Raw genomic sequence first — 25,062 nt, forward strand, 5'->3', positions numbered from 1 at the left:
GGGGGTGCTAGAGCTTCTTAAAAAAAAGACTGTAAATATTTTTAAACATGGACAAGACAACATATTTCCCCCTATAATCTCAATCTGGGAAGTGGCTGAATAACTCTATCTGAAATTTAAAAAAAAAATTGATCTGAGGTAGACACCAAGCATGGGACATTTCAGCCCAAAGGATTAAAGTTTGGCAAAGTTCTAAGCAATGGGGTGTCACAGGATGACATTTGTCCTTTAAGAGGAAAAAGGTCAGTGCACCTGTGACTGGTCAGCTGACCCCAATTGGGCTTTAAAAAGGGCAGCTAGGCCTCAGGGAGTCAGTCAGGTGAGAGCTGTCTTGCAGTCTGGTGCTCAATAGGTGAGTGCTGTCTGAGAGCAGGAAACTGAAGGCAGGAGAGTAGCAAAGGGTGTTGCCTATTGACTCTAAGTCAGAGAACCAAAGCCATGGGCTGGAGGGGGCAGGGGAGCAGCAGAGGGGCTTACCCACTGATATCTCCATACAGGGGAGCTGGACACAGGGGACCAGTGAGAGGGCCACGGGGAGGTCAGGCATGCTCCCCTGGTGAGGATGATCTCCCAGCCAAGAAGCTGCTGGGAAGAGTGAGGCGGTGGGGTGGCTGTCCTGATAAAAGGACAGGAGAGAGCTGAGGAAGTGCCTGGATGGGGTGGAAGATGCTCAAGCGTGGTATGTGCTCTGTCAATGGACTAGACTAGAAGGTGTGGTATTTAGGGACTATACACCCTGAGGGGTATGTTTGGGGACTTTTGTTTAAATTACATTTTGTAAGAAACTGGCCCCAATGAGGGGAACTATTGAGGCAAGAGAGCAGTTGGGGAGTTACTGGGGTCTCTAAAGAGGGAAATCAAGGCAGGTAAATGTCCTACCATGACCTCCTGCAAGAGGGCATCCCAGGTGGGGCTACCCTGTTAGGCAACCTTGATTATCGGTGTCATTACCCATGCTGCCTACAATATGGAGTAAACACGGATACCATTCATCTGTGGCTATCCTTGAATGACTGAAGTGTGTCTTTTGGACACAAATGCCCTTTGTTATCTCCAAGCTAAGTGCTTTGTACATTGTTATCTTTACAAGATGGGTGAGGTGATTAAAAAAAAATTACTGTGCTGAAACTATCTAGTCTGTGAAGTTAGGAGTTGCACCGTCATTGGGTTTAACTAACCAGGGTTACTTATAAACAATGTCCGTGTGATCTCCCAGCCTCCAACACCCACTCCCAGCCTCGACTCGTAGCCAGAGTCAGATAGCAAAGAGCATATGCAAAGAAATGGTGGCTAATCTGGAGGCCAAGGCAAAAAAGCCCTGCATAGTATGAACTAGGGCTGTGTCTTCAGGACAGAACAGAGCCAAAGGGTCAACAGCCAGAGCCCCAATCTCCAGGGAGCAATTGGCCTCTGACCTTGCTGACTCAAGACAAGTCTTTAATTAACAAGTGGCAGAAATCCCACCTCCTCCCTGTAGCAAATGTGTTCACAACACTCACTGCCTAGTAAAGGTGTCCCAATCCAGCGCTGCACTAGCCTCCCCCACAGATAGCAGGAGCTGTGAACGGACACCCTGCCAGGGAATGACAGGTTGTATGGGGGAGACCAAGAAAGAGGTCACTCCTTCCTTTGCCGCCCACCACCACCAGCTTACCCCTCAGGGGAAGAGGAAACCCTGTCCTGCAGCTACACACCACCCACAAAACACACACTACCCTGCCCTTCAGCTACACACCACCCACAAAATACACACTACCCTGCCCCTCAGCTACATAGAATCCATCCCTCAGCTACACACCACACACAAACCCATCCCTTAGCTACACACAATCTCCAAAACATACACAACCCCATTCCTCAGCTACACACCACCTACAAACACACACACACACACACACCAAAATACACACACACCCTGCCTCCTCACCTAAACACCACCACAAACAAACCAATCTGAGACCCTTCACCCACACACCACCTCCAAAACATACATACACACCCCTTCCTCTCTGCTACACACTGCCCCAAACTCACATGCATTCCCCTCCCCCCCTCGGGTATAAACCACCCCCCTACAACACACAACTTCCACTCTCATCTACACACCCAAAACCACATGAACTACTCTCCCCCCTCAGCTACACACAACCCTCCAGAACACACACAAGTACCTCCCCTGCAGGCTATACACTAACTCCAAAATACACACACAACTCACCCCCTCACCTACACCTCCCAGAACAAACATAAACCTGTTCCCTAAGCTACAATAATCCACCAGAACACACACTCAAAAGCAACCCTCTCCCTCCAGCTACTGAACACCCCCAAACACACAACCCTCCCCCCTTAGCCATATCTATTTAGCTTATGAAAGACAAGGTTAGGAGATGACTTGATCATATAAGTACCTACATGGATGACTGAAATTCACTCCAGCAGACAACACTGTAACAAGATCCAATGGCTGGAAGTTGAAGCTAGACAAATTCAGACTAGCAATAAAGTGCAAATTTTTAAGGGGGGGCAATTAGCTATCGGAACAACTTAGTGGTTGTGGTGGATTCTCCAACACTGGACATTTTTAAATCAAGATTGGAGGTTTTTCTAATAGATAGGATCTAGTTCAGGCACAGCGATTGGATTTAAAGTAGAAATGAATACAGGGAAGTTCTTTGGGACCATTGCGATCATCTTGTCTGACCTCCTGAATAACACAGTCCATAGAACTTCCCCAAAATCATTTCTAGAGCAGAGCTTTTAGAAAAACATCCAGTCTTGATTTAAAAATTCTCAGTGATGGAGAATCCACCATGACCCTCAGTAAATCATTCCAATGGTTCATTATTCTCACCTTATTTCCAGTCTGAATTTGTCTAGCTTCAACTTCCAGCCATTGGATCTCTGCTAGATTGAAGAGCCCATTATTAAATATTTATTCCCCCTGTAGGTACTTACAGACTGTAATGAAGACACCCCTTAGCCTTCTCTTTAGTAGGCTAAAGAGCTTGAGCTTTTTAAGTCTATCGTTAAAGGCAGGTTTTCTAAACCTTTAATCATTCTCACGGCTCTTCTCTGAACTGTCTCCAATTTATCAACATCCTTTTGAATTGTGGGCACCAGCAATGGACACAGGATTCCAGCAGCGGCTGCACCATTGTCAAATATAGAGGTAAAATAACTGGAGATTTCCCCGTTCATGCATCCCAGGGTCGTATTAGCTGCTTTGGCCACAGCTTCACACTGGGAGCTCATATTCAGCTGATTATCATGGCCCCCAAATCATTCAAAGAGTCACTGTTTCCTAGGATAGAGTCCCCATCCTGTAAGTATGACCTACATATTCTTTGTTCCTGGAGGTATAGATTTACATTTAGCCATCTTAAAATGCGTATTGTTTACTTGCACCCAGTTTACCAAGCAATCCAGATGGCGAGGAAAGGCTGGATTTAGAGATGTTGTGCAGGAACAACCAGGAAGATTTAGACACCGCCTGCATGTGAGGACGTAGAAAGCCCTGAGTAGAAGAGGACACCCAGGTTAGGGGCCTGATTGACAGAGAGGATATCATGGTTGTCGTGTACATTGTGATTGAGAAAGGAGGGAGAGAGGAGGGCATGGACAGAAAGATTAAGAGCTGTTTTGGCCATGTTGAGCTTAAGCTGAAGCCTGGATGTCCTTGAGAAGCTGTCAGAGAGACAGGGCAAGATTTTAGTTTGGCCAGAAAGAGACAAATCCAGAGTATAGAGGGTAAATCTATGAATCAACTGCATATCGGTAATAGTTGGATTTCTGTTTGCAAGTGAGATATTGCTTTTGGTGTTCATGGGCAATAGAAGTGAAAGCCTTGCCAAGTGTTGGAGTGTTTTCCACACTGCTGTAGGTGACGTGCTGTGGCATGAAATCCAAGAGACGTCTCCCTTATCTTCCGCTTTGAAGGTTTCAGTGGATAGGGTCGTGGTGCAACCTTCACTGTCACTAAATGTTATCATGCTGCCATTTAATGCGTTCAGATGTTTTTCTGAGATGTATCCCATGAACATTATTTAAAGCAACAATTAGTATTGTTTTACTGGCTGCTGCTTCAGCAGTTTATATTCTCCAGGCTAAAGGGTCATTAACAGAGCCTTCGATACCACAGCTTTAGTATGTTCTTTGCAAGATAGACTGGAAATGTTCTGACATTAATAATTAAACAAGAGATGCAATTAAGATCTCAAAGGTGCATCAATAAACACAGAAACATTGAAAAGTTTCACAGGTGTCAGATTGCACTATGTGGAACTGAAGGATTTCACAACGCACAAAATGGTAAGAATGAAACTTTCATTTTGAAGCTGTGAATTATTTTCAAATCTTTTTTGTAGTTTTTAATTTTAGACTTTTGCACAAGAAAAGGCTATTTCTGTGACAGAGTGTGCAAAACAAATCAGGACAGTTTACTAAGGGACATCAACAACCAGAGACTAAGCTGCACCTACAAAATTTGTGCATAAATCCATTACACCCAGAAGTCTCACGTTTACCTGTAGAAACAGGAAATTGCATGTGTAACTACTCAGTCACTTGTGCAAGTGCAGATTTCTGCACGCAAATCCAGGATCGTGTGCCCTTTGCAAGTACAGCATCGGTGCTGGAACTAGGGATACCGGGGGTGCTGCCATACCTCCTGGCTTGAAGTGGTTTCCATCATATGCAGGGTTTACAGTTTGGTTCAGTGATTCTCAGCACCACCACTATTCAAATTGTCCCAGGACCCCGGTGCTGGCCAATGAAAATGTGACTCTGTTTGCTCCAAGGGGATTATAGTCCCCAAAACTGAGGCAAGCAAACTTAGTGGACATTTGAAAACTTTGCCCCCATGTAAATAGGGCTTCTGAAATAGTAGATTTTAACAACAAATGTGTCTTTCATCTTGAAACAACCATATTCCATTTGCCTGGTGCTTTGGTATTTCAGACAATAGCTGTATTTCAAATCAGGTCATAAAAGTAACAATAGTATTTCTTGATCTTCTATAGCATGTTCTAGCTGATGTCTCAAAGCGCCAGATTCTGATCCCTTTACTGAGACTGAATGACAGGGGAGTCAGTTGAACTACTCATGGAATGTTTAGACTTCTTTTTCCCCATTCCTGCTGCTTCCAACTCCTCTGGCCTCTCCCTTCCCATGGTCTCATCTTTTGAACAGCACTGCATCTGACGCGCCTCTGCCTTCTCCCTCCATGTTGCTGTCATCTACTGTCCATCCAACTCCTTCCCATCAGCCTTTCTCTCCTGTCCCAGCTCCTGGCTTCCTCTCCTTGCAATCTCTATCACTCATCCTCTGTCTCTTCAGCTTCCATGTTGATGGCCCACCTGACCCCTTTGTTGCATGTTTCCTCACTCTGACCTCGTCTCTTGACCTGAAGCTCTGCTTCAGTTCTCCCACTCACCAAAATGGCCATTCAATTATTCGATCTTCAGCAAGCACTGCTCTCTCTCTGATTGTTCTATTGCCAAGTCCCCCCTTTCCAACCATCACCTGGCCTCTTTCAGCATTGCCCAGCAGCCCCTATCCCCCATGTCCTGAGACATTACCCAAGGTACAATCTGGACTGATGAACAGCTGTGTCCCCTCAATCCTCCAGACTGGGGTGCTTTTTACACAGCTTTGCTATGAGAGCTACCCACTTCTGGTCTGCTCCCACACAGCCTCCAGCATGTAAATTACTCTCCGTTACATTGCATGAATGCTATTGCCAACCACTCATGAATTACACTGCAGAACAACACCAGCAAACTCTCCAGTCCCAGACTTTCCCCCAGAAATGTGCATCTTATCCTGCCCAGCCCTCTCCTGGACTGACAATACAATTCATATTAAGTCTGTCATTTATTAATAGAAAATAATATGCACAAGCCTTATTATCCCAAATGGAGTTTCCCAAACACTTCAATCCAAACACACTGGTTTAGATAAAACAATAAAACAAATTTATTAACTAGAAAATGATAGCTTTTAAGTGATTACAAGTAATGAGGCATAAACATCAGAATTGGCTACCAAGAAATAAAAAGTAAAACCCAACTAATACCTAACTTAATAAGCTACATGAATTCAAAGCAAAGGTCTCTCTCATCACATGTCCCAACAGTCTTATTAGCTGATCCCCTTTCAGACAAGATCTCTCCCTCAGTCCACTGCTCCTTTCTTTGTTCTTCAAGATGTAGTGGGTAGAGAGATAAGGAGGGAGATATTTTGGGAAGTCTGCCCACTCCCTTTATAGTCCTTTCTCTTGCACAAGAATTATCTCCCGCTGAGGCTCAGGAGACAGAAAATCTGAGTGGAAGGGAACCTCAAGCTGTTCCTTTGTTCAAGGTGTAGATTTTCTGCACACACCCTTTTTCCTGCCCAAGAGTGGCCACTTCACTAGGTGATTGTCCATTTGATATTGTAGACACCTGGCCTTTTGTCTCTGGGGAACTGGTTTGAGGCTGCTTCTCCAGGCTTGGAACATGTCTTAACACTATACAGAGGAATCGTATGTCTTTTCATGCAATGTTGCTTCACATATTTCACCAGGACAGTAACGATCAGCAAATCATGAGCTTTCAAATGATACCTCACAATGCATACTTTGTCCTATAAAAAGGGCTGCACGTCGGGGTACAGACCGTCACTCTGTCTTTCTGTGTCTTCCAGTCCATCAGCGCTGATGCCTTCATCTGCTCTCAGCCTTCTCCTCCCTTTCTTTCATTGCTATTGTTGTTGATTCTCCCCATGCTTCACTTTCCTCCACCCTTGACTTTTTTGCCCCTCTCACTCATCACAAAGTCCATCCCGCCAACCCACAGCCCTGGCTCATTCCCTCCACTCCTGCTCTCACGTTGCGAAGCATTGGTGGCGGAAATCCTGTGACCAGGCTGACTTCCTCCACTGCACAGTCATTCTCCTCTCCTTCGGTTCTGCCATCTTCCTAGCTAAATAACTCTGCCAACTTAACTGAATCCCATTCCTGCCTTAATTCAGTCCCAGCTACCTTTGACTCACTTCTCAAACTCTTCCCTTCTCCTGACTCCACTTCTGTCTCTACACAGGATCTTGCCAATTTATTCCAAGAGAAAGTTGACAAAATACCGTGTAACGTTCCCTCTCCCCTTAGCTTGCTTTCCCTTTCTCCCCTGTCACAGAAGTTTCTCATCTGCTCTTCTCTAAACCCTCCACTTTCCCCAGTGACCCTATCCCATCTCCTGATCTCCCTCGATTCCCCTCTCATCCCCTCCCTTGCTCTTCTCCTCACTCTCCTCCAGCTCCTTCCCCTCATAATGCAAACAGACTTTATTCTTTCCCACCTTAAAAAAAATCTACCCATGACCCCATTTGCCTCTCCAGCTACCGGCCCATCTCCCTTTCACATATAAGCTTATTGAATGTGCTGTCTACAATTGTTATCTGGGGTCTCCTCCAGTTCCAGCCTAGAACTTCTCCAATCCAGCTTCTGCTCCTTGCACTCCACTGAAACCGCTGCTACCAAAGCCTGGATAATCTCTTCCTACTGACAGCTCAGAACCAGTACTCCATCCTCATCTTCTTAGACTCGTCAATCACCAACAAGGCCATCAACCATGCTCTTTCTTTCTTGAAATCTTGTCCTTCTTTAGCTTCTATGATTCTTTCCTCTCCTGGTTTTCCTCCCACCTCACAAGTTGCTCCTTCAGATGTCCTCTGGAGGATGCTCCTCATCCCCCCACTCCAACTTTCTGTGGGGGTTCCACACAGGTCTGTCCTTAGTCCCTTTCTCTTCACCCTCTACACTGGATCTCCACATAACCTTATCTACAAACACAAATCTATTATCATCTGTAATGACTCTCAGATCTCTATTGCTACTCCAGACCAGTCTCCTTTTGTCCAAACTAATATCTTGGCCTGCCTCTCTGACATCTACTCATAGATGCCTAACTGTCACCTCAAGATCAGCATGGCTCAGACAGAACTCTTAATCACCCCCAGTCCCTCCCCGCTACCTCCTTTCTTGATCACTGAGGACAATATCACCATCCTACCTGTCACTAAGGTCCAAAACCTGGGCATCACATTAGACTCCAACTTTGTCTAGATCCTCACATCCAGGCTAAGTCTAAATCCTGCTGATTGTTTCTGCATAATATCTCCTAGATACGGCCTTCCTATCCATGCACACACCTAAAACTCTCATGCAGTCTCTCATCATCTCATGTCTTGATTACGTCTTTCTCTCTTGCCTTGATAAATGCACTTTTGCCTTGCTCATCTCCATTCTGAATGTTGCTGAAAAGATCATTTTCCTAGCCCATCATTCTGACCACCTCATCCCTCTTTTGCATCCCTCCAGTGGCTTTCCCTTTTCTATTACAACAAACATTAGCTCCCCATCTTCATTTTCAAGTCTTTTCATGACCTATGCCTATCCCACCTATCATTTCTCCTTCACTATCAAGAGATTGACTTCTGCCTCCCATTAGCCCATGATGGGCTTCCATCACCCACTTGTTACATTTTCAAGCACCCTCCTGCATTCTCCCATACTGCCCCTTATACTTGTGAGGATTTCCCCTTATCAACGATAGGCCACGGGGTGCTGAGATCACTGCCTGGCATGCTGACCAATAATGTCTTATTGTTTCCTTGTACTCCCCCATCCATCTGTCTGGTGTCTTAGATTATAAGTTTTTTGGGATAGGGACTTTTTGTTCTGTTTGTACAGCGCCTGGCATAATGGGGTCCTGGAACATGACTAGGTCTCGCAGGCCCTATCATTGCTATGAGCCAGTCTGTCAGAATCTGGCCCCAAGTGCTTTGCAAACTTTAATGAATTGAGCCTCCACCCCTTAGCAGGTTAAGTGTCATCACTCCATTTTTCAGTTGGAGAAACGGAGACAGAATTTAAAGGATTTGCTCAGGATCACACAGGGAGACCATTTCAGGGCTACAAATGCAGCCCAGCAGAAAGGCGCCCAGGCCATGAAATGTGGCTCTACAATTCAATCGAAATATCTCCGAGTTGGAGGGGGAGAGTGTTTGTATCTGCAACTCTGCTTTACTCAGGGTCAAGATTTTCACAGCTGGCTGCCTATAGTTAGGCACCTAAGGCTGTGATTTTCAAGGGGGCCAAATGGTGTGAGGAGCCCAAATCTCATAGAAAGTCAATGGGAGCTGGGCACCCAACTTTCCCGGGCACCTTTTAAAATCTCAGCCTAAGATCATTTTTAAACAGCTAGCTAACTGGACTGAATTTCACTGGTTTCATTTGGTGCTGCAGGGTGCTCAGCACTTTAAAAATTCCACCCTTAAATAAATGGCTTGATTTTTAAATGGAACCTAAGAGAGTTAGGTGTCCCCCAAAATCCCAATTTAGATGCCTAAATATGGATTTAGGAGCCTAATTTTAGGCAGCCAAGTTTGAAAATCTTGATCCAGCTGTTCCAATTCGCTGTCCTGTGCTTTAACTACTAGCCCGTGCATCTTGTGCTTAATGATTCAAACTTACACTGGAGGCTATCAAGAATAATTAATAAACGTGAGTGCTATTTATACTGGAAGAACTGATTCAACATTTATCCTTAATGAAGCCTGGGACTGGCCCAAACTGAATGGAAAAAGAAATCTGACCCAGCCGACCCTAGAGAAAATGTTGCATTTTGTGCTGATAATGCTGGCAGAGCAGATCAGCTGAACTCTGCTGGCAGTAATAACACACATTGCAGCATATGGGAGCTGCAATCCGTCAATGTTAAATTAGAAGCACCGGCCTGTATTCTTTTCTTAGGTTTTAATTTTAAATTAGAGCACATACTGCGTAGGATGAGATAGTCAATCTATTCAGAAAGCCATAATTATAGCCCGGTAGCAATGTCAACAGAATAGTGTTTATCATGAACATGATCACAATTGGAGAGAAACGGCTTCTTTGCATTTCAGTTTTCAACCAAAGAGAAATCTCTCCATTTGCTGCTCATAAAGCAAAATACTGCACAACCTAAAATAACTGCTTACCTGAGCGGAAAGCCTGGCGCCACAGTGAAACTAAAACATAAGGTTGCAAGAACGCTCCTCAGAGTCCCTTCAGGCAGCAGAAAGCTATACTGGAAATCCTTTGCGTTGTATTCCAGTTTAGAAGAGGCTTGAGCCGAGCTACAGAGTGCGTATTGCAGCTTGTCCTAGGCTTACAGCAGGGAGTACAGCCAGTTCTCCTGGGCTGCATGCAGTCTTAATAAAGTAGCTCAGAATGCCAGGGCGGCAGGAATTCTCCCGCATCCCACCCACTTTCATTTAGCTGCTGCTGCGGCAGTCCCTACCTTTCTAGTCCCTCCGGATTGCTAAAGAACTTCATGCACCTTTCAAAGGGCTTCACTGCAGAAACCCTCTGGGGGCTGACAGGAGGCCTTTGGCTGTGATGTCAGAGTGAAGAAGGCCAGTGAACTTCTCTTGCTTAACCGCTTCGCTGCTGTTGGATACTTGTATCTTCTCATGCTGCGAGAATTGTATGACATCAGGACGTGACCCAATGCTGGGGGCAGACTCAGGGTTACTATAGCGCTGGGAGCTGTCGGGGATGTGGGATACCATTCATGTGGAGTGCAGGGGTTTTGAGTGCAGTCAGGATGGGGTGCTAGGGAATGGCACACATGAGGGTGGGCTGCCAGATACCTCATGTGCATCCTATCCATCCCTCCCTCCAGAAACAGGGTTTCCTCTCCCACTCATGTTTTTTGTTTTTACTGCTCCCCCCATATATAGCAGGCACAGCACAAGGAGATGTGTCTATGTAAACAGGAAATAAAAACATTCATTCAAACCATGGTGTCCTGGCCTCCTGGGTCTCTGTAATCACTATCTGGTGGTAGTAGTGGGGTCAAATAAAGACCCAATATATCACAGAACACCTCTGTGAAACGGGAAACAGAAAAACAACCCCTTCATCCCAGCCAGAACAGCCAAAAAGCTATACAGAGCACACAGTAAAACATAGAAGAACCTAAAAACCAGAGGCCTCAGAAAGAACCATTAAGGGGAGTCCAGGCTGCAACAGGCTGTCAGGATAGGAAAGTAAGGGACACTGAAGCTAAGGCTAGGACTCCAGCAACAAATCTAGAGTCTTAAAATATTAGATGCGGTTACTCTTGACCCAGCCTTTTCCTGGATATAACAGGAAGAACTAAATAAATCATGGAGTCTCTCTCGCTCTCCCTCTCTATATATACACACATAAGAGGTTACTGAATGTGTCTGTAAGAGCCTAGCTAGGATGGGAATCTGGGAGCATTTGTAAACAAAGCAGGAAGCTTTGCCATGAGACCAGCCAAGCCATTGTGCAGTAAAAGTCATCATGGGGCTGTGTAAAATTTGAAAGGAAAGAAGCTAGGAAGAGGGCATCCGTTTTGGTTTTTTTAAATCACTTCTGGATCTGAGACTGGTCCCTTGCACATGAATCCGTGGCCTTTCCAGTGGTCCATCAAACAATTGCACCCTGTCCCCCGGTATTCTCACATGGAAAGAACTGTGCAACACACACACACACACACACACACAGAGGTAGCTTTGAGACATGACGCGAAACCTTACAGACACTGCTACTACCCTGTAGGGGTTAGACACATGCAGGAGGTGCACAGAGCCTGCCCTCCTGTGGTGAGTTAGGGATATAACATCAGTGTCTCTGTGGAAGCGATGCTGCAGGTGGGATGGGCTGTGGACAGTCAGTCTCTCTGGAAATAAGGCTGTGTGGGGGATTTGTTTTTTCCATAGACTCATTTATTAGAAGGCCAGAAGGGACCATCGATCACCTAGTCTGAACTTCTACATAACACAGGCCACAGAATTTCCCTGAATTAATTCCTGTTTGAGCAAGAGCATAACTTTTAGAAAAACATCCAATCTCAATTTAAAAATTAGCGATGACGGAGAAGGGGATATTCTGTAGCAGGGATCCCTCAGTCTCTCCTGATGAAGCAGTCCTCTGTGGCTAAATAATTAAAGTCATTAGGAGGGAAAGGAAGAGAGAGAGTGAGAGAGCACAAACACAAGAATGACTTTATAGCGTGGGGGCTAACGTACTGGTGTGGGACAGCCAGCATCCAGTTCCCCTGCTCCATTGACTTTTTAAAAAATGAGTTATTGTCACTTTCTGGGCTTGCTGTAGCAGCCTTTGTCCGGACGCTCCCAGCCAGCATACACGCCTGCACTGAGTCTCTGTGAGCTAAGAAGCTCTGATTCAACAGTTCTCATTCCAGCACATGCCTGCTTGTTACACACCGACCATACCCTGGTTACCCCTGGCAAGATGACGCCAACACTCTCCGCGTCCCAGATTTTCCCCAAACCATGTACTCTGCAATGTCCAAGCCTCTCCTAGACCAGAGAGAGAGAGAGAGAGATTAAGTTTGTTTGTTCCTTTAAAGATACGGTACCCAGCAGCTTGCCACATTAACTGGAGTGAGCATTCACTTTAAATCAAACACAGCACTGGGGTGGTTTAGATTAAAAGTAAAACAAGTTTATTAACAAAAGGGATAGGATTTTAAGTGAGTTCAAATATAAAAAATAGAGTTAGAAATGGGCACAAGCAAATAAAATGCTTTCTAGAGGCTAAGAGTTAACAAAACTACAGTCTTGTGTTTCTCTGCCCCTCTCTTTATAGTCCAGTGAGCCTTTAAAATGGATCCTTCTGAAGGTCAACCCCCTACACACACACACAAAGCAAAGTTCATTCAAGCTGTGAGGAAGGCGACATGAAGTCTCATGGTGAAGGAAGTTCCATGCTGGTTTCTTCTCCTGCTGAAGTTTGCTAAAATGCAAAGTGATTTGTTTCCTACAATCTCCCTGCTGTCTCGATGGTCCTGTAATGTAATTTGCATTCCCAGTGTCTCTTAATGTACCTTGGAAATACCTTCCAGGTGACTGAACCACATTCTTCTGTCTGAGGTGGGGTAACTTCAGCCCTTCCTGGCAGACGCACTTTGATAATATAATTCCCAATACATCTGTAATGTAGATTTTGTCCTCCATACATACACCATGCAATGATCAGTATGATATTGGCTTTCTATTGATATCTAATAGAAAGGAGCATCAACTCTGGCAAGTCAAGTGTACAAATATAATTAGGGAGGCCAAAAAAGAGCAACTAGCAAAAGACACACAAACGAAACAGCAAAAAAAAAAAGTGAAGTATATGAGAAGCAGGAAGCCTGCCAAACAATCAGGGGGGCCACAAACGATTGAGATGCTAAAACAGCACTGAAGGAAGACACAGCTGTTGTGCAGAAGCTAACTGAATTCTTTGCATTGGTCTTCACTGCAGACCCCTTTCCGGTCACCAGTGGCACCAGACAAGGCTGTGTGCTGGCTCCCACACTCTTTTCCACCCTTTTTTCAGCTAGGCTGATGGATGAATTTCATGATACTGGCAGAAGAGCATTTATCCAATTCAGCACCGATGGGAATTTGTTCAATCTGCCATGCTTCCATACTTGCACGCAAGTGGCAAATTTACTCATTAAGGAGCTTTTATTTGCTAATGACTGTACATCAGTTGCTCACACAAGTGAGGACATTCAGTTTTTAATTGATCACTCCACTCATGCATCGGGGGGTAGCTGTGTTATTCTGTATCCACAAAAACAATGAAGAGTCCGGTGGCACCTTAAAGACTAACAGATTTATTTGGGCATAAGCTTTCGTGGGTCAAAAACCCACTTCTTCAGATGCATGGAGTGAAAATTACAGATACAGGCATAAATATACTGGCACATGAAGAGAAGGGAGTTACCTTACAAGTGGAGAACCAGTGTTGACAAGTCCAGTTCAGTCAGAGTGGATGTGGTCCACTCCCAATAATGGATGAGGAGGTGTCATTGCTTTTGTAGTGAGCCAGCCACTCTCAGTCCCTATTCAAGCCCAAATTAATGGTGTTAAGTTTACAAATGAATTGTAGCTCCGCAGTTTCTCTTTGAAGTCTGTTTTTGAAGGCTTTTTGCTGAAGTATAGCTATTTTTAAATCTGTTATAGAATATCCAGGGAGATTGAAGTGTTCACCTACTGGCTTTTGTATGTTACCATTCCTGATGTCTTATTTGTGTCCATTTATTCTTTTACGTAAGGACTGTCCGGTTTGGCCAATGTACATGGGAGAGGGGCATTGCTGGCACATGATGGCATATATCACATTAGTAGATGTGCTGGTGAATGAGCCCCTGATGGTATGGCTGATGTGGTTGGGTCCTATGATGGTGTCGCTAGAGTAGATATGGGGACAGAGTAGGCAATGGGATTTGTTACAGGGATTGGTTCCTGGGTTAGTGTTTCTGTGGTGTGTAGTTGCTGGTCAGTATTTGGTTCAGGTTGGGGGGCTGTCTGTAAGCGAGGACAGGTCTGCCTCCCAAGGTCTGTGAGAGTGAAGGATCATTTTCCAGGATAGGTTGTAGATTGTTGATGATGCGCTGGAGAGGTTTTAGCTGGTGGCTGTACGTGATGGCCAGTGGTGTTCTGTTATTTTCCTTGTTGGGCCTGTCCTGTAGTAGGTGATTTCTGGGTACCCATCTCGCTATGTCAATCTGTTTACTCACTTCCCCAGGTGGGTATTGTAGTTTTAAGAATGCTTGATAAAGATCTTGTAGGTGTCTGTCTCTGTCTGAGGGATTGGAGCAAATGTAGTTGTATCTTAGGGCTTGGCTGTAGACAATGGATCGTGTGATGTGTCCTGGGTGGAAGCTGGAGGCATGTAGGTAAGTATAGCGGTGTAGCGAGGTCGAGACTCACTGGTGAGGCGCCTCCTGCTGGTCATCCTGGGTTTTAGCTCTTGTCCAGCCTGGAGCGCCCTCTGCTTCAGTGTCTCGCCTGCCCTAGGGCCCCCGTGTCCCTCCCGGACCCCGGTGCCCCTTTACCTTGGGGTTCTTCCCCTGCAGTACCCCCACTCTGGGTCTCCCCTCCCAGAGGAACTCCCACCCTCTACACCCACCTTGCCTCAGTGGTTACTGCCAGTCATCATCTAGCCCCCGCTCACTGGGGCAGACGGCAGTCTGTAAAGGCCACTCATCATTGGCAAGGGCTTAGGACCTGCTGCCTTTGCCTATCCCTGGGCTGCCCCTCTGCAGCCCCAGTACCTTTTGTAGGCCTTCACCAAGGCCTGCAGCCTGAGGGTTTACCAGGCTGGAGCTCCCCAGCTCCCTTTGCCCTTCCCCAGCACTGCTCCACCTCAGGTTCCTTGCTCCCAGGCAGCCAGGCCCTTCTCACTCCAGGGCTAGAGTGAGACTCCCTCTGCTCCTGGCCCCCAGCCCTCTTATCAGGGCCAGCTGAACCCTCCTGCTTTGAGTATTAATTTTTGGTAGCACCCCCCCACACACACACAACCCAGACAGGCTGGGTGGCCTGCTTAGGTGAGTCAGGGGGTGGAGGTGGCTTTCCCTCCCTGGACCCTGCCATGCAGAGCTGGCCTGGGCCCTGCTGGCCTCTGCCTGCCCCCCCCCCCGCCCCAATAGAAGTCAAACTACTCCTATGCCCAAGAGTCCCCGTCCCCCCCCCGGCCTAGAGCCCTGAGTTTCCCTCCTCCCCCCACTGGGCCATGGAGATTTTAATAGCATGTTGGGGGGTGCCTCAGAAAGAAAAAGGCTGACAACCCCTGCGCTAGATAGCCTTGAGGCAAACTACAAGGGAGCAAGGGTGCATATGCGGGCTGAAGGAGACTGCTACCTAAAATCGCCGAGTAGAGGTGCAGAGGTGCAGATACACCTGCAGTGGAGCACCCATAGGGACACGCATCTCGAAGAACCATCGTTACTGCCTAAAGTGAGTAACTTCCTCTTTTTCTTGTAGCCATTTCTGACTTTTTTGCCGCATTATTTGTATTCACTTAAAATCTCTCTCTTTATAGTTAATAAACTTGTTTTATTGTTTTATCTAAACCAGTGTGTTTGGAGAATTCCATCTGGGGTAACAAGATTTGTGCATATAATTTCTGTTAATAAAATGACAGACTTTATAGGAGTTTGTATTGTCCAGGCGAGGGCTGGCCAGTATAAGACATAAATTTCTGGGGAAAGTCTGAGACTGGCAGCATGCTGGAGTCACCCTGCAGTGCAAGTCAGGCTAGTGAAATCCTGAGTGTGACTGGCAGACTGCAATTGCACACATAGGCGCCGACTTCCCCACTTCCGTCTTTTCCCACCCCTGCCCAACTCCGCCCACTCCCTGCCCCTATTCCAACTCCTTCCCCAAATCCCTGCCCTGGCCCCGCCTCCACCCCTGAGCACGCCACGTTCCCACTCCTCCCCCCCCCCCCAGAGCATGCTAACACCATCAAGCAGCTGTTTGGCGGCGGCCGGGCGGGAAACGCTGGGAGGTAGGCGGAGGAGCAGGGACGCAGCGCTCGGGAGGGAGGAGGAGGAGGGGCGGGGGGTGAGGGGAGCTTGGGTGCCAGTGGGTGCAGAGCACTCACTAATTTTTCCCCGTGGGTGCTCCAGCCCCGGAGCACCCACGGAGTTGGCGCCTATGATTGCACACACACATAGCTGGGAGTGATTTACATGCCAGAAGCTGTGTGTGAGCAATCCAGGAGTGCAGGCAACAAAAGCAAAGCAGTGTAAAGGACACCCCAAGTTAGAGGGCAGAGGTGACACAGCTACTACCTAGTCTAGATTGTACTCTGGGTATGTCACATGGGACCGTTGCTGGGGTCTGTACTGGGACCGATGCCGGAGTCAGTGAGAATTTTGCCATTAATCTCAGCAGGAACAGGAGTGGGCCCTAAGTGACTTGTACAAGGTCACACAGTCCATGTGTGGTAGAGCTGGGGATGGAACTCAGGAGGCCCAGCTCCCAGTCCAGTGCCTTAACTACAAGATCATCCTTCTTCTCTTAAATTTGGGCCAAAAGCAATTAAAATATACCACCTGGAAGTCTAACATGTTGGCTGACATTTATTTATGATAGAATCACTTTTACATGCCAAATTTGTGTATATAAAAACCACAGACATCCTGGAGCGGTTATTTGGTTGGTTGAAGTGCAGACATCCTAGATAGCTGATGTCCAAGGGGAAATATCTGCAATGTTGGGAAGAGAGAGCGAGGGGGAAAGGTTGGAACTAATTTATTTCTTGCCCTTCTTGCCTTTTCCCTTCTTCTTTCTCTTTGACTTTAACAGTGACCTAACCAAGTAGCCCTTCCAGAAGGCCTGAATGTGGGTGGCAGCACGGACCATGATAGCCAGTTCCCTCTCAGCTCTTTCCTTCTTCTCTTGGGATCGCCTCCTCTCCTCCTTGATCTGGGAATACTCTTGTTCAAGCACAGCATACTTCTTCTTCAGCTCCGCGAGCTGGGCCTTCTCTTCAGTATAGACAGCATCGACTTCCTCATACTCAGTCTGGTAGGACAGCAAACACCAGACTTATCAATGACATTCATAATATCACCCTATATTTAGCATAGGTAGCGTCTTTCCAGAAGGATCCCCAAGAGCTTTACAGACTGGATACGAACAGGGATCGTTTCATCCTCACAAATGCGTGCAGGGCCACTTGCAGCCCTTAGTCTTTTCATCTCTCGGGATGGAATTTTCAAAGAGGTCTAAAAGGAGGCACCCAATTGGGAGCTGGGTTCCCAATTCCTTTAGGCTTCTTTAAAAACTGCAGGCATGGTTCCAATTGTTACCATCCATTGCCTTGCAAGGCCAGGCAGCGAGACTCTCAACTTATTAAGCAACGTTTTATCTATGGTATAAACACAATCAGCTGGATGCTGGTGGTTTATTGTCATTATAACAAGGAGCGGCGCCAGGGTTTTTGCCGCCCTAGGTGGCAGCACTCCTCCTCAGAGCATTCGGTGGCGGGGGTCCTTCCGCTCCGCATCTTCGGGGCGCTTCGGCGGCAGGTCCCGGAGCGAGTGAAGGACCCGCTGCCGAAGCGCCCCGAAGACGCGGAGCGGAAGGACCCCCCGCCGCCGAACTGCCGCCGGGGATGGCAAAATGCCGCCCCCCAAATCCTGCCGCCCTAGGCAACCGCCTAGGGTTGCCTAGTGGAAGCGCCGACCCTGATTATAATCCAGCTGCAGGTATGAAAATAAGCAGTATGGAGATAACATGCTCACATGATAGGATAAGGGGAACCAGCAACATTTGTGTGTCAGACCTACCAACCCCAATTTATCAAATTCTGCCTCTGCGCTCATGATGATGGCTTCATGGGCAGCCAGGAACCAGCAGGGCTTGGTGCCACAAGCCATCATATACTGAGCTCATTTCTGCTTCCTATTACAAGGTTGACAAAGCAAGGACCTACTATTAAGGCCAATCAGCAACAATTTCCCAGGTCCCCCTCCTTAGGCCCTTGCTTTGCTGTTAACCAAGCACCCTGTCTTGGTCTGGATAATGAAGCAAACCTCCACTAAGATGCCAGGAACATGTGAGGAATTAGTGGATTCTAGGAGGGGTTAGGCGGTGTGGACATGATTTTAAGACTGTTAAGCTTAATGTGGAAGATAGACAATGATGCATTTGCTGTCACTCCCCAGATTCTGAACTACTTGTCTAACAAGTTAGCAGAGATGTGGAAGAGCACTTAATTTGTACACTAGGTGGAGCCAGTAGGGCTAAGGAAACTAACATGACAATTCCATCCAATACACTGAGGAAACAATCATCCAGTGCTAGAATAGGATAGGATTTTGCAGCTGACATGACCCTTCTCAACAATGCCTATACAGCAGAGAGCAGCTGAACACAAAAGCAGGGCAGAAAAATGGTTACTTGCCTGATAATAACTGTGGTTCTTCTTTGAAATGGCTTGTCTGTGTACATCACATGCACCCCTTGTGTGGGATCCACATGGACAAGCCCTCTCGAAGAAGAACCAACTGTCTTGACCACTGAGGGTACCTGTTTTTCTCCCATGTCAGCATCATATTTCTGGATCCAGTTCTCGATTTCCATCTCCACTTTGTACTTCTTCTAAAATAAACGACATAGGAAAAAATGACATTTACAGGCAGCTGATTATAGAAATATAACATGCAGTATGCTGGGATGAAAGGAGCTGTAGATTTGAATCCCAGCAGCTAGTATGCTTGAGTGATGCCTGCTCCTTTCGGAAAGGTTCTTCAGTCCGAGATGTTTTTTTCTCCGACTCTGGGCCTCTAATGGAGAGCAGACATCATTCACCTACAGAATATGGGGCAGGCTTGGTCTACAGCAAGTGGCTGGGATTCAGTTGCAGCACAGAGACACTAGACTGATTATAGTGATGGGCGTGGTTAAAATACAGAAATATTTTGGACCGTTGGAAAATGAGCTAAAAATGACTTGACCTCACTGTGTGGTGGAATCCTAGAGAGCTATTGAACAGTTTCCTTCAAGCTGATGGTACCTGCAGTCTATAGAACCACTCAGATTTTAAGGCCAGAAGATCATCTAGTCTGACCTCCGGTATATTACAGGGCAGAGAATTTCACCCAGTTAAGCTTACCCATTCACTATTCAGAGACCCAGTTCCCTATTTGACCACACCTCTTCTGCATGGATGGTATAAGAGCCAGGTTTCTGGCAGGCCCTGATGACCAGCTCCTGCCTTTATATGAGGTAGATTAGCCTATGACTGTTCCCAGTTCTTCACACATGAATTCCTCAATCCAATTAAAAATTGGGTCATAGGAGAAAAGCACGTAGGAAGGGAAAGGAGACTTCAGTGGTGAGAAAGTGTGTTCTCTTTCTTCCCCTACTCCCTCAGCATGTATAATTGATTGAGCTGAGCAGCTTTGAACAGAAAGCAGAGAAATGACCTGCAGCTTGAATTTGAGCCGGACGACAAAGCAGGCCTAACAATGGATGGGGCTGCTTGGATTTCATACGGCTTTGGAAACTTTCATTTGCCACGTTGGCAGAGCCCCTGCACTATGAAGCCTTATTCTGCCAAGGACTGGACAGTGTTTGGAAAGAGCTAGAGAAGATACATAATGTAAACATCCTTTAAGTAGGTATGTTCTGCCTGCAAATTAGCCTCTGCCCATTTGAACTGAGCACTGCTTAGAAAAGAAAAGGTGAAGTTTTTTAACGCTATAGATTTTTCCTGCACAATTCAGCTACTCTCCAGCAAGAACAATACCACTAGGGTCGTGTTGTGAGGCCTTGGAGATTCTGATGATTGGAAGGGCCAGTCAAGGTCGTTTGTACAGCACCTAGCTAAGTGGAAAGTGAGGATGCTGTCGGACTGATATCATTTCCTCTGATGGTCTCAGATTTCTTCCCTTGTTTCTCAGAATAAGTTTGTCTCCCTTGCACTTTGCAGCAGTCATTTTGGGGCTATGAATTCTGACTGCTTCATTGACCGACTAGAGCACTGTGTAACCTGTGCTATATATTGAAAGTGTTTTCAGAGGCAGGCTGGACCCAGTATGTACATGTTTGGTGGGAGCTATAGGTAACTACAAATAAGACCCTTTGCTGATGGGTTGCTGTGATTCTGCTTTCCAGTGAAATCAGTGGCATGTTAGATCATAGCTGATATGCTCAGCTGCACAGCAGGTACATTCTGCCAGGAACGTTTGTTAGCAGTTAACAGGTTTCAGAGTGGTAGCCGTGTTAGTCTGTATCAGCAAAAACAACGAGGAGTCCTTGTGGCACCTTAGAGACTAACAAATTTATTTGGGCATAAGCTTTTGTGGGCTAAAACCCACTTAATCAGATGCATGAAGTCTTGTCAACTGTCTGTAATGGGCCACGCTCTTACCACTTCAAAAGTTATTTTTCCTCCCTTGGTATCCTGCTGTTAATTGATTTATCTCGCTAGACTGACCTCACCCTTGGTAAAGCAACCCCCTTCCTTTCATGTATTTATACCTGCTCCTGTATTTTTCATTTCATGCATCTGATGAAGTGGGCTCTAGCCCACGAAAGCTTATGCCCAAATAAATGTGTTAGTCTCTAAGGTGCCACAAGGACTCCTCGTCGTTTTTGTTAGCAGTTAAGTGGTTAAGCTTAGCAGACAAAATGAACTCACAGCACTTTAACAGGTCTGCTTGCTTCTCTAGAACTCCCCTCCCTCGGTACCTTTCTGAGAGCCAGCTCGGAGTCTCGATTGTCTATGATGAGAACATTGAGCTGTGCTCTTAGCTGCTGTATATCCTGCTGTATCTTGGCACACTTTGCCTGGGAAATTCGCAGCTCCCCTTTTTGGAGTTTCTCTGCTTCCTGCTTGGTGCGTTGGATGTGGCTTTCAGAGAACTTCTCCAGATGAAGTAAGTGGCTTTTGAGATCCCTGATTGCAGCATTCTTTTTCATAATCTAAACCCAGGAAAAAGAGGCACCATAAGGAACTGCTGGGTACATCAAGGGGTTTTCAGATCAAACCTACAGGAGAATTAAGGCTTAGTTACAAAGACACCAGTGTGCTAAGATAAGTAACTACATTCCAATGACAGCGAGTACACTGCATTTGCACCAGAACTCTGAAATAAATATTGGTGCAACTCCCAGTGACTTCAAAGGGAGCAGAGTTAGGCCAACACCGAGGCTTGGTCTACACTAGCGCTTACTACAGTATAACTTACATTGCTCGGGGGCGTGAACAATCCATACCCCTGAGCGATGTAAATTACACCATCCTAAGCACTGGTGTGGACAAGCATAGCTACCGCCTCTCATGGAGGTGGATTTATTATGCCGATGGGCGAGCTCTCTCCGGTTGGCAATGAGCATCTTCACCAGATGCTCTACAGCTGCGCTGCTGTAGCGCTTCTAGTGTAGACAAGCCCGGAGTGAAATCTCCCCCCTCACTGACTTGTTGGACATTTAGCGGACAGGCTAAGGAGTGAATGGGCAGCACTGAAGAACACTGGCTGGGCAGCACAGGGAAGCTGGCACAGCTGCTATCCATACTGGACCTGATCCAAAGCCCAATGAAGTCAGTGGAAAGACTCCTACTGAATTCAATGAGCTTGGGATCACGCTTATTGTGCCTGTTCTGTGGCTAGCCTGGGCGACTAGTCCTATTGGCCATCTAGAACAGACAAAACTACAGTCCAGACACGTGAAATGTATTTCCTTGCTAGCACTGAGCGAACTGCTAAACTGCACTTAAAAACAATGAGTGCATTGAATCACCAACATGCCTGACCTGAGCTTGAAAATTAGAACACACCCCCGATGCCTCAGTTCCTCTGTAGATATCCCCCAAGTGCGAAAAAAAGGATGATCATCTTGCCTGACCTACTGCCTTGCTAAGTACACTTTGACCCCAATCATTCAATCGGACCGTTTCCAGTGGACCTTAGGGCTTGTGCAGAGCCCCTCTGAAGTTAATGGGGCTCTAAATGAATGCAGTGTCTGCACACATGGATCATAGCTTTAAATTGTAAAAGAAAAATAACTAGGTGCTGCTGCTAATAGAGCCCTATAAAATCATCCCAGATATGTACCAGTCCAAGCCCAAAAGCTACTCAGCTACCCTTCTCTGCAATGATGATGATGAAAAATCGGACCTATCATTTACCCCACTAATATATTTCTCACTCCAGATGAGTGGGTGGGTAGACTTTTGCAAGGCTGTATTAACAGATTACATTGCATGTCAGCTCATTACGCCGGATTAATAGATTACGCTGGAACTTAACTGGTTTTGGTCTAATTAAAGACTACAAGAGTATTGCTATTTTTATTGTACTCTGAATTAATTTTAAAAGAAAGAGATTAAAATGACTTTTTAATGAATCCCTTCTCAGAGCAATGGGAATCATGAATGCTGCATAATGAACATCCTCATGTCAAATGGCCTGGCTAGAATAGCTGCTCAATGTTCTTCCTCAGAGCTTGTGTATTTACCTTATATTTGGAAAGTCAAGCAGAAAGAGAAGTGATTTTGGTTGGCATGCACGCGTGTGTGTGTATGTTGTCACCCACTGATTGGGATGCAGTAATGGACATTTCGATTGTGGTTTTAAATAGTCACTGTGGAGGTCTTTTGGACAGAAAGGAATAATTTGGAAACTGCTCCCAGCATTAAAACAAACTAACATACATATATATTACAGAAGTTTAGTAGAAATGTGGGGATTTTTCTCCAAGGCCTTTTCCACTTGGTTCTCAAGAAATTAACTCAAATCTGGTCTCATGACTGAGGAGTTTAACTGACACACAGCAACTCTATGCTGAGGTGATCAAGCTCAAATGAAGTGGGGTGGGTATGGAGGTTTACCGCAGCTCCAAAGCACATAATAATAAATCAGATTATATACGTATTTGAAAACAAACGAACGCATGTGCATTACATTTTACACTGCATCATGATTTATAATTGGCTTACTAATTTTTGTACCCAACCTCTGTACAGATCCGGAACTGCTAGTAAGCAAAGCTGCAGCTGTAAACTTATCACACATCACTCGTCTTACTATTTCTTTATCTCATAACTACATGTTGTTTACAAGCCCACTTGTGAATTTACGTTTTGTCCATTGCTAATCTGTTTCCTTACTTCTGTTTTCTTTCATTGTTTATGCAAAGCCTACAAGATAGACTGGTACCTAGGGTTGCCAGGCATCCAGTTTTCGACCGGAACGCCCAGTCGAAAAGGGACCTTGGGGACTCTGGTCAGCACCGCTGACCAAGCCGTTAAAAGTCTGGTCGGTGGTGCAGCGGGGCTAAGACAGGCTCCCTCTGGCTCCCAGAAGAAGCCGAAATGCCTTGTGGCCCCTAGGTGCAGGGGCGATCAGGGAAGCTCCATGCGCTGCCCCCGCCCCGAGTGCCGGCTCTGCAACTCCCATTGGCCGGGAACCACAGCCAATGGGATCTGTGGGAGCAGTGCCTGCGGGCCCGGGAAGCGTGCACGGCGCAGAGCTGCCTGGCTGCCCCTGCGCCTAGGAGCCGGACATGCCAGCCACTTCTGGGAGCCGCGTGGAGCCAGGGCAGGCAGGAAGCCTGCCTTAGCCCTACTGCGCCGCAGACTGGGAGCCACCTGAGGTGAGCACCACCTGGCTGGAGCCCACACCCCAAATGCCCTCCCTCACCCCAACCCCCCTGCCCCAGGTTGGAACCACCTCCTGGAGCCCGCACCCCACACCCCCTCCTGCCCCCCAACCCCAGACCTGAGCCCCCTCCCGCACTCAAACTCCCTTCCGGAGCCCGCACCCCCTCCTGCTCCCCAACCACCTGCCCCATCCGTGAGCCCCCTCCTGCACCCCAGGCCCTTCATCCCCACCCCCACCCCAGAGCCCACACCCCCAGCTGGAGTCCACACCCCAATCCCGAGCCCGCTCCCACACTCCAAACCCCTCAGTTCCAAGCCTGGAGCCCACTCCTGCATCCCAAATCCCTTATCCTCAGCCCCACCCCAGAGCCCGCACCAACAACTGGAGCCCTCAGCCCTTCCCGCACCCCAACTCCCTGCCCCAGCCCAGTGAAAGTGAGTGAGAGTGGGGGAGAGCGAGCGACAGAGGGAGGGGTGATGAAGTGAGTGGGGGCGGGACCTCAGAGAAGGGGTGGGGCGGGGCCTCTGGGAAGGGGCAGGGCAGTGCCGGGGCAAGAGTGTTTGCTTTTGTGCGATTAGAAAGTTGGCAACTCCACCAGTACCCTATATGAAAACTGAAATGACTAGTTAAATAATTAGGGAGGAAGGAATAGTTTGTGTATAAGGCAACGATGGACTGAAAGTCAGGAGATCTGGCTTCTTGTCTTGGCTCTGCCCACCAACCTGTAGTGTGATCTGAGCTAGGGTTACCATACGTGCGGTTTTTCCCGGACATGTCCGGCTTTTTGGTAATCAAACCCCCGTCTGTGGGGAATTGCCAAAAAGCCGAACATGTCCGGGAAAAATACCGCCGGCCGGGCACTTCCCCTCCCGCGGCTGCTGTGCTCCCTACCTTGACTCTTCTGCTCTGTTTAAAGCCGAGCTGCCCGAGTGCTACCGGCTTCGGGCAGCCCCCATGCTTCCGGACCCTGAGCCGCCAGCCGGGCACTTCCCCTCCCGGGCTCTGGCTGCTGTGCTCCTCCCCTGACTCTTCGGCTCTGTTTAAGAACCGAGCTGCCCGAGCGCTACCGGCTTCGGGCAGCCCCCATGCC

The 25,062-nt window shown here is 47.1% G+C and overlaps 1 protein-coding gene across 1 annotated transcript in view; it reads right to left on the reverse strand.

The window, feature by feature from the left end:
• Positions 1–17,014: 17,014 nt before the first annotated feature.
• IQCD (IQ motif containing D) overlaps positions 17,015–25,062 on the reverse strand; it is a 10,116-nt gene continuing 2,068 nt past the window's right edge. The window contains exons 2-4 of the mRNA XM_024199664.2: positions 21,058–21,291; positions 18,892–18,963; positions 17,015–17,382 (exon numbers count right to left, since the gene is read on the reverse strand). Coding sequence (XP_024055432.1) covers positions 17,110–17,382; positions 18,892–18,963; positions 21,058–21,291 — 579 coding nt within the window. The 3' untranslated portion in view covers positions 17,015–17,109. The remainder of the gene's footprint in view (positions 17,383–18,891; positions 18,964–21,057; positions 21,292–25,062) is intronic.

The sequence above is a fragment of the Terrapene carolina genome, unplaced genomic scaffold, assembly GCF_002925995.2.
Source record: "Terrapene carolina triunguis isolate 2854851 unplaced genomic scaffold, T_m_triunguis-2.0 Scaffold951, whole genome shotgun sequence".
In the NCBI taxonomy this organism is placed as follows: Eukaryota; Metazoa; Chordata; order Testudines; family Emydidae; genus Terrapene; species Terrapene triunguis.